General features: G+C 37.0%; 1 protein-coding gene across 1 annotated transcript; it reads left to right on the top strand.

Annotated features, from left to right (window-relative positions):
• The first annotated feature begins 11,634 nt into the window (after positions 1 to 11,634).
• Positions 11,635 to 14,073, top strand: LOC115522948 (keratin-associated protein 21-1-like). The gene is made up of 2 exons (XM_030328489.1): positions 11,635 to 11,678; positions 13,763 to 14,073. The coding sequence occupies exons 1-2, from the start codon at positions 11,635 to 11,637 to the stop codon at positions 14,037 to 14,039; spliced, it is 321 nt and encodes a 106-aa protein (XP_030184349.1). The 3' UTR covers positions 14,040 to 14,073.
• The last annotated feature ends 2,403 nt before the right edge of the window (positions 14,074 to 16,476 follow it).

Raw genomic sequence — 16,476 nt, 5'->3', positions numbered from 1 at the left:
AACCTCAGGGGTCGCTGAAGTGTGGGTTTTGAAACTCCGCTGCACTTAAGATAAACTTCTGGAGAGAGGTACCACCTGGTGGGCAGACAGCTTGGACACAGACAGGGGGAAGGTGGGGAGCTGATGGAAGTGGTGGATAAAGGAAGGGTGACTGTGCATCTGTGAAGGCACAAACTCCCTGCTTTGAAGACCAGATGAAGCCATTTTAACATTAGCCCATCAACACTGATAGACCCCAGTGAACTAAACAGTGCCACCAAGTGGAGAATGGAGCCATTACTGTGCTGTGCCCTCCAGGCACATCTCCAGTAGGGGAAGTTGGCCTGAGAATCAGAGCAGCAGGCCCCTCCCCCAGAAGACCAGCACAAATCCCTTCCACCTGCTTAGTCCACTGACCATAGAGTCCTACAAAATTTCAGCTCTGGGGAAACTGGATTTAATTTCATTTGGTTATGTTTATTCATTTTGTTGTTGTTGTTGCTTCTGTTTTTATGCTGTTGCTGTTGTTTTCTTTTGTTTATTGGATGGAGAAATAGCAAATTGTTTTATTTTATTTTACTATTTTTTTTGCTTTTTAGTTTTTTAATTTTTATTTCTCTTTTTGTCTCTTTTCTCTTTTTTCTATCAAGCTTCTCTTAAAAATCAGACCAAAATATGCATAGGATCAAGCTTCCTTTATTTGATTTTTTAAAATTTTTAAATTTTTATTTCATTTTATTATTATTATTATTATCATTATTATTGTGTTTCTTCATCCAAAATGACAAGACAGAGGAATTCACCTCAAACTACAGAACAGGAAGAATTGGCAGCGAGGCATTTAATCAATGAAGATATAAGTAAGATGTCTTAACTAGAATTTAAAACAATGATTATAAGGATATTATCTGGGCTTGAAAAAAAGTGTAGAAGACACAAAAGAATCTCTTTCTGCAGAGAAAAAAGAACAAAAATCTAGTCAGGCTGAAGGTAACAATGCTATAACCAAGATGCAAACACAAATAGAGGTGATAAAAACAAGGATGGACAAGGCAAAGGAACAAATTAGCAATATAGAATATAGAATTATGGGAAATAATGAAGCTGAAAAGAAGAGGGAAACAAAGGTCAAGGTTCACTAAGGCAGACTTATGGAAATCAGCAATTTATTAAAATGTAATAATATTCTTTTTTAAAAAAAAATGTTTATTTTTGAGAGGAAGAGAGAGACAGAGAGACAGAGTATGAGTGGGGGAGGGGCAGAGAGAGAGGGATACAGAATCTGAAGAATCTGAGGCTCCAGGCTCCAACGTGTCAGCACAGAACCTGATGTGGGGTTCAAACTCATGAACCACAATATCATGACCTAAGCTGAAGTTGTCCACTTAACCAGCTGAGCCACCCAGGCACCCCAAAAATGTAGTAACATTCATAGCATAGGATTCCCAGAAGATGAAGCAAGAGAAAAAGAGCAGAATATTTATGTGACAAAATTATAGCTGAAAACTTTCCTAATCTGAGGAAGGACACAGACATCAAAATCCAAGAAACACAGAGCACTCTCATCAAATTCAACTCAAGCTGGCCATCACCAAGGCACATCATAGTCAAGTTCACAAAATACTGGGGCTTCTGGGTGGCTCAGTGGGTTCAGCATCTGACTTCAGCTCAGGTCATGATCTCACAGCTTGTGGGTTCGAGCCCCATGCCGGGCTCTGGGCTGATAGCCCAGAGCCTGGAACTGCTTTGGATTCTGTATTCTCCCTCTTTGTCTGCCCCTCCCCCACTCATGTGCTGTCTCTCTCTCTCTGTCTCTATCTCTCTCAAAAATAAATAATCGTTAAAAAAAATTCAAATTCCCAAAATACACAAACAAGGAAAGAATCCTGAAAGCAGCAAATGAAAAAAAGTCCTTAACCTACAAGAGAAGACAGATCAGGTTTGCAGCAGATCTGTCCACAGAAACTTGAAAGGCCAGAATGGAGTTCCACAATATATTCAACGTGTTGAGTGGATAAAAATATGCAGCCAAGAATACTCTCTACAATAAGGCTGTCATTCAAAATAGAAGGAGAGACAAAGAGTTTCCCAGACAAACAAAAACTAAAGGCACTTGTTACCACTAAACCAGCCCTATGGGAAATTTTAAGGGGGACTCTATAAGTGGAGGAAAACAAAACAAAACACCAAAAGCAACAAAGACTAGAAAGGATCAGAGAACATCATCAGAAACACGAACTCTATAGGTAACACAATGGCACTAAATTCATATTTTTCAATAATCAACTGTGACTGTTCCAATCAAAAACATAGGGTATTGGAATGTATAAAAAAAAAACCCAAAACAATATCCATCTATATATGGCCTACAAGAGACTCATTTTAGACCTAGGACATAAAAAGAAAGCTGGAGTAGCCATACTTATATCAGACAAATTATATTTTAAAACAAAGACTGTAACAAGAGATGAAGAAAGACATTACATCATAATTAAAAGATCTATCCATCAAGAAGTTTGGGGAAATTGGTTCAAGAATTCCTTATACGTACATAAATGGGTTAAAAAAAAGCTTTGGGCAGAAAGCCACCACCACAGGGCAAAAGCACCCAAAGTTAATCATTAAGTAGAAAAAAAGCTTAGGGTGGGAAGCCGCTGCCACAGGGCAAAATTTCCCAGAGTTAGTTAGTGAGGTATTATGATGGAGTCAAGAGTAGCTGGTATATTATCTGCAAGAGACTACTTTCCATCTGGCACCTGTACACTTTGATCACAACTTCAAACTCCACTTGCCCTCCCAGACCTTTGCTTCTTACACACACAAGTTAATGATTACTATCTGATTGTTTCCTTCACTTTCACCATGTGTAGAAGATCTTGAGAGATCAATGAACATGAAGACAAAATCCCTGTTTGGGATCCTTCTCTTCTCCCAGACATTAGCCTTCCTCATTTTCATTTCTGCATCTGCTCTCTTGCTGGACAAGAAAGAACTCCAGACTAATGGTCTGTGACAAAGAAGATCTAACAGTTGTAAATATTTATGCTCCCAACTTGAAAGCACCCAAATACATGATACAATTAATCACAAACATAGAGAAACTTTTTGATAATAATAGAATAATAGTAGGGGACTTTAACACCCCATTACAACAATGGACAGATCATCTGAGCAGAAAATCAACAAGGAAGCAATGGCTTTGAATGACACGGTGGACCAGATGGACTCAACATATATTCAGAACTTTTCATTCTAAGGAAGCAGAATACACTTTCCTTTTGAGTGCACTAGAACATTCTCCAGAATAGATCACATACTGGGTCATAAATCAGCCCTCAACAAGTACAAAAAGATTGAGGTCATACCATGCATATTTTCAGATCACAATGCTATGAAACTTGAAGTGAACCACAAGACAAAATTTGGAAAGCCCTCAAATACATGGAAGTTAAAGAACATCCTATTAAAGAATGAATGAGTTAACCAAGAAATTAAAGAAGACCTGAGCCAAAGTCAGAAGCTTAATTGACTGAGCCACTCAGGCACCCCTGTTGGATTTGTATATACCAGTAATGAAGCAGCAGAAAAACAAATCAAGGAATACAGATACAACTGCACTTGAAACAGTAAGATACCTAGGAATACACCTAACTAAAGAGGTAAAAGATCTATACTCTGAAAACTATAGAGCACTTATGAAAGAAATGGAAGAGGACAAAAAGAAATGGAAAAACATTCCGTGCTCATGGATTGGAAGAACAAACACTGTTAAAATATCTATACTATCCAAAACAATCTACAAATTCAATGCAATCCCTATCAAAATACCACCAGCATTTTCACAGAGCTAGAACAAACAATCCTAAAATTTGTATGGAACCACCAAAGACCCTGAATAGCCAAAGCAATCCTGAAAAAGAAAAACAAAACTGGAGGCATCACAATTCTGGATTTAAAGCTACATTACAAAACTGTAGTCATCAAGACAATACTGTACTGGCACAAAAACAGACACATGGATCAATGGAACAGAATAGAAAACCCAGAAATGGACCCACAAATATATGGTCGACTAATCTTTGACAAAGCAGTAAAGAATATCCAATGGGGAAAAAACAGTCTCTTTAACAAATGGTGTTGGGAAAATTGGATGGTGACAAGCAGAACAATGCAACTGGACCACTTTCTATAGCATACATAAAAATAAATTCAAAATGGATGAAAGATCTAAATATGAAAGAGGAAACCATCAAAATTCTAGAGGCGGCAACTTCTTTGACCTTGGCTGGAGCAACTTCTTACTAGACACACTGCTGAAGGCAAGGAAAATAAAAAGTAAATATGATAACATCATGTTGACATCAAGATAAAAATGTTCTGAAGGAACCAAGCAATAAAGCTAAAAGATAGCCTATGGAATGGGAGATGATATTTGCAAATGGCATACCTGAAAAAGATTAGTATCCAAAATCTATAAAGAACTTATCAAACTCAACTCTCAAAAAACAAATAACCCAGTTAAAAAATGGGAAGAAAACATGAACAGACACCTTTCCAAATAAGACATCCAGTGGCTAACAGACATGAAAAGATGCTCAACATCACTCATCATCAGGGAAATACAAATCAAAACCACAATGAGATGCTACTTCACACCTGTCAGAATGGCTAAAATTAACAACACAAGAAACAACAGGTGATGGTGAGGATGAGAAGAAAGGAGAACCCTCTTGCTCTGTTGGTGGGAATGAAAAGGGGTGCACCCACTCTGGAGAGCAGTATGGAAGTTCCTCAAGAAACTAAAAATAGAACTACCCTATGATCCAGCAATTGCACTATTAGGCATTATCTAAAGGATACAAAAATACAGATTCAAAGAAGTACATCCACCTTAATGTCTATAGTAGTTTATCAACAATAGCCAAACTATGGAGAGAGCCCAAATGTCCATCGACTGATGAATGGTTAAAGAAGATATAGTATGTATATACTACATCCTACATTATATACATATATAATGGAATATTACTCACCCATCAAAAAGAATGAAATCTTGTCATTTGTAATGACATGGATGGAGCTAGAATGTATTATAATAAGAAAAATAAGTCAATTAGAGAAAGAAAAATACCATATGATTTCATTAATATGTGGAATTTAAGAAACAAAACAGATGAACATATGGGAAGGGGTGGGAAAGAGGAGAGATAGAAATAAACCACAAGAGACTTTTAACGATAGAGAACAAATTATGGGTTGATGGAGGTAGGTCAGTGGTTGATGGGCTAGATGGGTGATGGCTACGAAGTAGGACACTTGTGATGAGCACTGGGTGTTGTATGCAACACTGAATTCTACTCCTGCAACCAATATGTAACTGTATATTAACTAACTAAAATTTAAATTAAAAAAAAACAAAAAAATTAAGATGTAATGCTGTAAAATGTTAAAAAATAACATAGAAGGCAAGAAAAATAATCAGAGTAACAAGAATTAGAAGAAACAAATAGAAAACAAATAATAAAGTGGCAGACTTAATTGCTAACATATCAACAATTTCATTGAATGCACATGGTCTAAATACAACAGCCAAAAGACAGAGATTGGAAAAGTGCATTAAAAAAATCCAACATGACCTACCTATATTCTGTTCATAAGAAACTGACTTCAAATTCATTGACATAGGTAGGCCGAAAGTAAAAGGATGGAAAAAGTTAGGCTCTATAATTGTTAACAAACTAAAGCAGGAGTGGCCACATTAAGACCAGATAAAATAGACCTCACATCAAAGAAAATTACAAGAGACAAAGAGAACTATTACATATTTTATGAGGATTAATCCACCAGGAAAAATAATAATTCTAAGTATACACCAAACAACAGTCTCAAAACATATGAATAAAATGTGATCCAGTTGAAAATAGAAATAGAGAAATTTACAATTACACTTGGATATTTTCAACTCCCTTCTGACAAACTGATAGAACTAGTATGCAGAAAATAACCCAAGAGACAGATGATCTGAAGAACACAATCAGTCAAAAGAGTTTTTCATATATAGAATTCTTCACCCAGCAGTGAGAATATATATATAGTTTTTGTCTTTGTTTTGTTGTTGTTTGTTTGTTTGCTTGTTTGTTTGTTTTTTAGGCTAGTCTTTAAGGTTTGCCCTGCACCCAGGAGGGCTCTTAGCCATCTTTCCTCCTGGTTCTCTCTGGTAAACTAGCCAGCTTATGGTTTAGCTTGTTGTCTTAGAGCAACAAACTTCCTCTTAATTGTTTATCATCAAAATCTCTATTGTTTGAAGCATACCCTTAAGTTTGAATTTCCTACACACTATTCTAAATAAACTAATTCGTTTGAAGAAGTGTTCAGAGCTCTCTGTTTTATTTTTCATTTATTTTTATTTATTTTTAACGTTTTTAAATTTATTTTTGAGGAAGAGAGAGAGACAGAACGTGAGTGGGGGAGAGGACAGAGAGAGACAGAGACACAGAATCCGAAGCAGGCTCCAGGCTCTGAGCTGTCAGCACAGAGCCCGACGTGGAGCTCAAACCCACGAACTGTGAGATCATGACCTGGGCCAAAGTTGGACACTTAACTAACTGAGCCACCCAGGCACCCCAGAGCTCTTTGTTTTTATGGCTTGCCTCCTGCTCCGTGCAAAATATCTGAGCAACTACTCCAGAACTGGAGATAGAAACAGTTGTTTGCTTATTCTCTCATAGAGACACATCTGCTTTACTAGTAGTCACTGGGCTTGGGCAGTAGCCTCTAGGTTTTAGGTTTGATGTACCCGTCCTGTCATGAAACCTCCTTCCTATGAATGGTGTGATGGAAAGCAAGATAGGGACTTATGGCTGTTAGCTTGTTGGGTGATGGGTAGAGCTTGGCACTACAGGTAGGAATGGGTAGATGAAGGGAACCACCTACCTCTTGGCCAAGTTCACTTGCAACTTAGTCATTGCAACATAGAACAAGAGATCATGAGATATACTAATGGCCTGCCTACACAGGAGAGATACTGTAGCCTTTGACAACAAAGAGGGGGTACTATTTTTATGGCCTCCTCTGCCCAGTGTTGACCTTCTGCCATATTAACCTGGAGGAGAAGAAACAGAAGGAGCAGATTGTAGCTTAAGTAGATCAAGACTCTCACTAAACCTAGATTATGTTGATTTTTTTGAATGAATGTTTCTTCATCTGTTTTGTGTCCTTGGGACAATTTCAGAAAGACTTGAATTTTTTCAAGCGTGTAATATATCTGAAGAGGGCCTGATATCTGATGGCCACTTTTTAAGTGTGTGGGATTGAGTCAAAAGCCATAGCTTCCACATGGCTTCCACTCACCTTTTCGACTGCTTTAAGACAGGGCCCTCTGCTGACCTGCCTTTTAAGACTTCTGCCCACTATGGCAGGACCAAAGCCAAACTTATTAGAAAGGGACTTACCTTAGTGTTTCTCCCTCTAGTTTCACTGCCTGTCAATGTTTGTAGATGTCAGAGTGGTACAATTGTGTGTTGTCTGTTTTCAATTGATGGAGGATAAACAGACATCCTCTGGGTGCCTTCAGGAAACATGCATTTTGTTGCTGGTTAAGAGTTTTTCCAGCTTCATACTTTAATAGCCATTCAGGAAGTAATTTTGTATGAATCTTAAATTAGTTGTAAAGGCCCCAAATTCTAACATAGTCATTAAATGTTTGTTTTTTTTTTTTTTTTTTTTCAACGTTTATTTATTTTTGGGACAGAGAGAGACAGAGCATGAACGGGGGAGGGGCAGAGAGAGAGGGAGACACAGAATCGGAAACAGGCTCCAGGCTCTGAGCCATCAGCCCAGAGCCTGACGCGGGGCTCGAACTCACGGACCGCGAGATCGTGACCTGGCTGAAGTCGGACGCTTAACCGACTGCGCCACCCAGGCGCCCCATTCATTAAATGTTTAGAAGATATTGTTATGTTATACTTTACCATTATTGACATCATCATTAACATTAATAATAAATGGGGTAAATGAAGAAGTGTTATTATGAACATCTTTGCTGAACACGAACCAAACTAGAAGGCTCAAGGCTGCACTTTCCAGCCTATAGTTGGGTCAAAGTTGCGTTTTGTGAATTTGGTCTACCCGAATTACTGCTTTGTTATGAATAATAAAAGGTCATTGGCTTGAAGGCAGGCAAATATCAACCTCTGTGAAAAATTTAGGGAAGCAGACTTAAATTCTGTGTTCACTCTATACCCACATTGGAATTGCAGGCAGAATAGCTACCTGTGTAACCACCATGCATAGATTGAGTTTGAGAATATATTTTGTCGGTGAGTGACAAGAAACAGGCATCCTATATAATTTAGAGGAAAACAGTTACAGTTGCCCAGAACCACAAATTCAACTGCTGAGTATCAAGAAACAATGAAATTGAATGAAGCATTAAGTAAGGGGGCGCTGTTTTTACCAGTGATTTTAGCCAAACACTGGAGGTACTGAAGATGAGGCTTTGATAAGACCAAGGTATATTACAGTAGCCTTTGGATCTGCCCATGAAAACACATTTTGCCAAAGTGCTGGTTGAATACAGCGATCAGGCCTAACACATCCGTATTATCAACTATACATTGCCAAAGGGCGAACAAACTGTCTCTCTTTCTTTCACACATACAGCAATATATATATATATATATATATATATATATATATATATATAAACACACGTGTATAGTGTATGCTGTGCATTTGTAAAATAAGATTACTTTCAGTGAAAAATGAATCTGGATATTTTTTCAAATGGAATTGTTAAGGTTGCTTATATTTAATCATGTATGAATAACACAACACTGAGTCTTTTTGTTTTTGTTTTAAATTGTTAGAAACTCTAGATAATAGATCAAAGAAGTCCTGATGTGGTTCTTACAGGCCAAGATTTGGTTGTCATTGTTTGAATAGCCCATAATACTGTTATTATAAATAATGGAGGGGATACACATAATGCCTCACAGGGTAATGATCTATAAAGATCAACAATCTACATTTCTGAGAAGAATCCAGAAGACCAGAACCTTCCATAGCAGCATGGACGATAAGAGGCATATCCATAGCCACTGTAGTAGCCATATCCCAGGCCTCCATGGCCATAGCTCAGGCCATCATAGTAGTTGCTGTAGAAGCTCATGTGTGAGAAGAAGGCTCAGAAGAACAGAGTCAGTTTCTAGAGCTTTAAATTTATAATATACCCAGAACCTTACAAACGAACTGAGTGGTATGTGGGGCAAACCACAGGCACTGTTGGATTCATGTTTCAAACTAGTTGGTATTAAAACCATCTCAAGAATTTCTCATGACCAATATATTTAAGACAACTTTACTGTGTGTCAGGATGCCTATAATGAAATCATGTGCCTTTGATGAGAGATTCTTCTACTTTGGTGACTTGTTTATTCCAGATTCCAAATTTAGACTATGTTATTGCTACCATGCCATCATATAACCTATGCAGATTCTACCTGTGTAAAACCCTAGTTTTATTTAATAATATTCTCCTTACACCTGAATATTTTCTGTCTTGGGAACAAAAGGGTAGTTTCAAAGGGAGAGAGAAAGATGGAAAAATTGTGGGAGAGGAGACATAGTGCCAGGATTCACTTGTAAACATTGAATGACTAAGTGTTTTATCTTTTTTTGGGGGGAGTAATATTATTAGCTTTGGTTTTTACTTCACATGTACATGTAATCTATAATTTTATACATGACCCCAAACCAGACAGTGACCTTGAAGTTTGACCCAATTACCCCTAAATATATAGAAAAGAAGGGACTTATTTTATTAGAAATTTGAGTTTTAAAGGATGCCAGAAACTCTCAAGTGGTTTATTGATGTCATGCACTGTTGGGTATGTTGCCCTGAAAAGACACATCTCTTCTGGTTTCCTTGCTCAAAATGTATACCCTCAATCTAGGTATGATAAAAATTCAGACAAATCCAAATTGGAAACTCTTCTACAAAACACCCAAATCTTTCAAGCTATCAAGGCCAGGAAGGCCAAGGAAAGACAGAGAACTGTCACTAATTGGAAGAGACTAAAAAAGATCCTGCAACTAAATGCAGTGTGAATTGGATTCTGAAACATAAAAAGGACACTAATGGAAAAAAATGGTGAAACAAAATCTATAGTTTATTTTATTTTATTTTTAATTTTTTTAACGTTTATTTATTTTTGAGAGAGAGAGGCAAAGAATGAGCAGGGGAGGGGCAGAGAGAGAGAGAGACACAGAATCTGAAGCAGGTCCCAGGCTCTGAGCTGTCAGCACAGAGCCCAACACAGGGGTTCAACCCATGAACCGTGAGATCATGACCTGAGCTGAAATCAGATGCTTAACACAGGCACCCGTAAAATCTACAGTTTAAACTATTGTTCAAAGTTAATTTCTTTGGTTTGATAAATATACCATGGTGATGAAAGATGTTAACATTATAGAGCATTGAGTGTTGGGCATATAAGAGTTTTCTGTACTATTTTGGCAACTTTCTATAGGTCTAAAGTTATTCCAAAATATGAAGTTAAAAAGAAAAGTAAAAATAATCTTTCATTTTATTGACTTGGCCATTTACTAATTCACTTGTCAAATTTTATTAGGAACGAACTATATACTAGGCACTATTATGAGCACTGGGATGGGGCAATGAACAGGATAGACAAGGATGCTATTGTTACAGAACTTATGTTCTAGACTAAGCAGGGGCAGAGAATTCAAGACGGACAAAGATTAAGGGAGTGAATGAGATAACTTCTGATAGTGATGAGTCTATGTAAATAATAAATCAAGATGAGCTAAAGAAAACTTCAAGAGTTATTGGTGAAGGATTACTTCAGACTGACAGGTCATGGAAAGCTTCACTGAAAGAAGCAAGAGAAAGATAAGCCATTCTCGATGTTACTTCAAGAGATCAAAGGCAGAGACTTTAAGGTGGAAACAAGCTAGGGCCATTTGAAGAGCTGAGAAACCACTGTGATCTATATATTATAATGGAGAGGAATCATATGAGCTCATAGATGTAGTCAAGGCTCTGAGATGCAGGGTCATGTCGGCTGTATTTGCTAAGCTTCAGGGTTGCTAGGTGTAGCAAATAAATATTGAAATTCAAATTTAACTGCATGCCTTGTAGGTACTCAAGCCATCCTAATGTGGGTAGTAGACACTGAAGGATTACCATCAAGGAGGGCCATGATCTGATCTGTGCCACGCATGCTTTGAGACATAAAAGGAAAGAATGAAAAAGTCTGGGTAGTATAAATAATCATCAACTTAATTTTGTCATGTTAAATTTCTAATGATGATTAATCTATGAAGATATATACATTTATATATTAAGATTAGAAGTATATGAAATATTATATATAATACACCTGCAATGAGATTGGAAGTATAAATAGAGACTGATTGGAGAAGAGAATGTATACAAAGTGATCCATCTAACAAGAGTTTGGGTAGAGACCAGAGACCATAAGTGGGGCAAATACCTAGCGAGACATTCTCACATTTGAGGGTAAAATCTGAGACGTAAAAAGACAGGACACTTAGAAGAAGCAGTTACTGAGGTTGGGATTAAACCAAGTGTGCCTGGTAGGTTGAAGGTGAAGGTTGGAGAGCCTTTCAGGAATGAAGACAGAAGTTGGTGAATCTGAACGCTGCTCAGAGGCTGAGTAAAATAAAGACTTGACCTCTAGATTTGGCAGGACTGCGGTCTTGATGACCTCAGTAAGAGCAGTCTCAGAAGCATATTGGAGATGAAATATCAAAACACAGGACCAGAGCGATAAAGGTTCTCAGAACACTGCCATGGAAATACACTTGTGAAGTTTTGTTATGAGGCAGGATATAGAAATGGGGATTACTCGGAAGAGTACTAATTTATGATAATAGAATATATTGAGAAAGGAGTATATTTAGGACAACACACCAGAAAAGATAGAAAAAAAGAAAAAGGCAAGTGCGAAGCTTTCATTGCTATTATCAGAGAAAATAACTTAATTTTTCAGGAGAACCACACTAATTTTAGGAAGTAAATTCTAGAGAGATAAATGTCTAGCAAATGTTATTACAGATATCATTTGCACAAAATGCAATGTATTCGATATCCTCTTAAATCAAATACAAAAACCTTAATTATAGTTTTTTTTTAATTAGCTGATGCAATTCATGTTTACCAAATTTAGGCAATGTTTTAAGAGCGTAAGTATCTTTGAAGAACAATAAAAATCATGCTATTTCCACTATTTTTTCTTAAAAACTAATTGTTTGCTAAGGCTCTGAACTCTGAGAATTGAGTTTATTTCTATTTACTCCGTGGGAAATTTGAATGTCATGTGGTGAAGATGTCCTACACCTATATGTTGGTCCAGCTGATAGTAACCAAAATGTCACAATAATGCGGCACTTTACAAAAAATGCACCTACCAAGAAATGCACCTGGAAAGTACATTCAAAAACATGATCACCGAATGTGATGAATGTGTTGCTGTGATCATTAGTATGAAACGACTTTTCGTTGAAGAGGCTATTTTTTTTTGACTCATTTGAAATAGTTACCACGTAAGACAAATTGAATAATTTGGGAAACTCTGTGTCGTTATTCTGATGATCTCCAGAGAGAGTTGATTAAAATGCAGAAAGTGTCTAACTTCTTGAACCATCTTCATGGTGATATAAAGCAGCCCCAATTCCATTCTACAAACCCTGCCTAACATTACTTGAGAGAATAGATAAAATGGCATTTTGCCTAGGAACTATAACCCAATATCAGAAATCAATGTGACTACATAGATAATACTGCCTTCCCACATGCATTTTTCTCAAATACACAGCAGTACATTTTTTAACTCTAACATAAAACTCCCCCCCCCCCCACGTTTCTTTGGCATCACTTTAAGATGAGCTATCACACTATTTGAATGAAGATAGTTATAATTCAAGGGTTATACAACAGGGCTCAGCATGTCAGGTCACAAAGCATACTGTTTTGAGAAAGAAACAGTTCTCTGTCTAAATTTATTAACAAAAATGCATGATGCTAAGCTTATTGGACAGTTACTTAGAATAGTAACTAATGATAGCATATGTAATTAGGACAAAAAAAAAGAAATAAAAGAATAACTTGCATTGTCTTGTCCTTCAATAGAAGTTGGACATAAATGAGAATAAAACTCATTGGTATAAGTGCAAAAGTAGAAGATATTTTGTTCAGACCTGTTTCCCTTGAAATTTTAATGAGTTAAATCATTATCAACATTATGAGCATGAAAGATGCATTATGTTTTCAATATAGAAAAAGCCACTAAATCCCTGAAGAAATTAATTATTTGGATCAAAAGAGAAGAAAAACTCATGAATGAAAAGAAATGCTATTCTCTGTGAAATGTTTTACAATAATATAATTATTTGGGGGCCAAGACCTGAGCAAATGTATTCTTTCTTGAAATAAAGGATGATTATAGGAGGTTAAAGTGAAGGTCTAATTTGGGGTAGGACTGTGTAGATGTGACTGAGTGCCTCCCCTCATTCAAGTTCTAAACTGGATACATGAAGTCCGGACAAAGCAAATCACCATAATACCTCTGAAGCTTTATCTTATGTTTGAAGAACAACAAACTAACCCAATTAGTCATAAAATTAGCCAATGACATGACACATGTAGCGGGCGACACCCACATCGAGAACATATAAAAGGTCTCTGCAGGAAGAAATGTTCACAGTGAAGTGACACTTCTCCTCGCCTTCTCTACCCAAGCACAACCTCGACAGCCAACACCATGTGTGGAAGCTACTACGGAAACTCTTATGGAGGCTGCGGCTACAGAGGCTGCGGCTACGGGGGCTGCGGCTACGGAGGCTGCAGTTACGGAGGCTGCGGCTACGGGGGCTGTGGCTACGGAGGCTGCGGCTATGGAAGCTCTGGCTACAAAGGCTGTGGCTACAGAGGCTGCGGCTACGGAGGCTGTGGCTACAGAGGCCTGGGCTGCGGCTATGGCTCCTGCTACGGCTGTGGCTCTGGCTGTGGCTACTAGTAACGAGGGCACCGTGGGGGACTCTCACCCTCTACTCCTGGACGTGGCATTCACCAATTCTGAGCCTCACACTGTTGGGTGCTGATTATCCTACATCACAGGTTTTAGACACCAGTTTTCTGAAGAGTTGAAGTCTGGTTCTCTCTACGTCTGAACGACAAGTCCTTCCTTTCTTGAATATAACCCGTGAAGAGTAGAAGAATGTGAAAATTATCCTCTGAGCTCCTGTGTGGTGTTTCATCCGGATGAGGCTGTCATAGTTCCTGTCTTTTGATTTTCATACTGAATATTTTTCTCCATTTTTCTAATAAACTTCAATTTGGCATAACAATCCTGGTTTTCTTATTTAATATTAATAGTTATCTTTTTGGCTTGTGAAAAATTATTTGTATTAAAGGAAGCAATAGCCTTCTTTAGGGGATATTTTCTTTTTATATTTCTAATTCCGTTGTCATACCAAGTCCTTGATTTGTGATATGAAGAAAGTAACAATCTTTGTAATGGTCAGTTTTCTTCTCTGGTTAAGCAGTAATAATGTGTGACGCTGGGCTATTGTTAAGATAAACAAGACAATATTTGCCAATTTGGTTAAGCAGTACTATATATTCCATGTACTTTTACATCAAAATTTTCATCTATGTGAAATTCCTTACAAGATATGAGTTTTGATGCATGATTCCAATATCTAGTCTTTGGTTGGGGCATATTTAAGCAACAAGTGTTTCTTACACTTGTTCCACTCAAGAGTAAAGTGGTTCAAATCCACCCCAGCCTGTTTCCAGCTAACAAGTCTTGTTATGGTTTAAAAAATAGTTCTTAAAAGATTATGCCATTTCTAAAACCCATTATGTATTTATGTTTAAAGCTGTTTCATGGCATCCCCCATGAAAACAGGATACTTGTTTATCCTGAGTTGTTTCTTTCCCATCATTTGTGTGGTTTCACAGTTGTAGCTGTAGTTATTTGCCTTTCCCACGTGTGTGTGTGTGTGTGTGTGTGTGTGTGTGACTCATATGTCTGTAAACTTGTCAATTATTTTTTCTTGAAAAGTGATTTCTAAATCTTGGACATGAATGAGTTTAAGTGCTGTGCTTAGTTTAAGGTCATGGATATGCCCCAGTTCACAGGTTGATAGCTTCACACTTTGAAATTATTGACCTTGCAAGAAGGAATTAAGATAACTGGAAATATCAAACCCCCAAAGAGAGCATATTTTCCCCAAAGTATACCTATGTGAGGACTTGTCTTTCCTATTTATTCTTGAAGCTTAGAATTTTTGTTTAGTATTGAGTAAAAATTAGCCAATCTATGCTTACACATCGAAAGAAATAGTAGATTTTACAACTATTTTAACTTGCTTGGTAAGTCAAAACAGTTGGAGACAAGCAATGCCTTTGATGTAGCTCACGAGTGAAGATTGTTGGTTATGATTTTCCAAGATCTCCGCCCAACATACGTTTTAATGTCACCTAGAATTAATTAACATTCTTAGTAGCTCTAACATATTGAATCTGATGTTAAATGTTACCATTATCATCCTTAAAGAAACATCCATTTTTGTGCTCATATTGGTTGGTTTGTGTCTTCAAAGTCTTCAAATTATGAATATCTCTAATTGAAACTGAATTATATAGGCATCTTTTACACATTACCCTATTCCTTATCCGTGTCTCTCTTTCTCTAGAGTGACAAACCTCCACCCCAACAACGCTGTGTTTACCCTATCCAACAATATACACAAAATATTTCCTAAATTACCACCCTAAAATGTAAAACATAGGTCTCATGACATTTGAAAAATTATGGAACCCCTTGGAAATTGGTGTTCTTACCTAAATGTGAGGTATAACGGTAGAACCAGTCTTCTCAGATTGCTATGAAATGTTACTATCTAGTAAATGTAACTTTTTGCTATCTCATGCATGGTTTATTTTCTGAATTCTTTGCATATAAAAGAACAATTTTCTGTCAAGCTTATTCTGTGCTGCTTCTGTAATTCATATGCCAAAGCTCTGTATATATTTATATTTATAATATATATTTATAATCCAAATAATAATAATAATAATGTAGCATTTTTTAGCTGTTTACCATAGGACAATCACTTGCCAAGTCCTTATGCATATCATCCCACAGAAGCACCAGAACAACTCTACAATGTGTTAAAATTACCCTGCTTTACAGCTGAATAAACGAGCAATGAGTTCACTCACTTTCTCACGGGCAGTTTTAATGTGGCAAAGGAATGTTTTATAACTACTTGTTTGTTTTCTCTGTGCGTGTGAATATAAATTTCTATTGGTTTGTCCTGCTTACATAATTGCCAGGATTTTTCCCCCCACTAAATGCAAAAGAAAGATAAGTTGAGTTACTAGTAGCATTTATTATTAACTAATATTAAATTAGTGTATAATGTGATGACCAAGTTTCTTTTCTA

The sequence above is a fragment of the Lynx canadensis genome, chromosome C2, assembly GCF_007474595.2.
Source record: "Lynx canadensis isolate LIC74 chromosome C2, mLynCan4.pri.v2, whole genome shotgun sequence".
NCBI lineage: Eukaryota > Metazoa > Chordata > Mammalia > Carnivora > Felidae > Lynx > Lynx canadensis.
The sequence above is the reverse complement of the archived record's forward strand: the minus strand, read 5'-3'. Positions and strand labels throughout refer to the sequence as shown.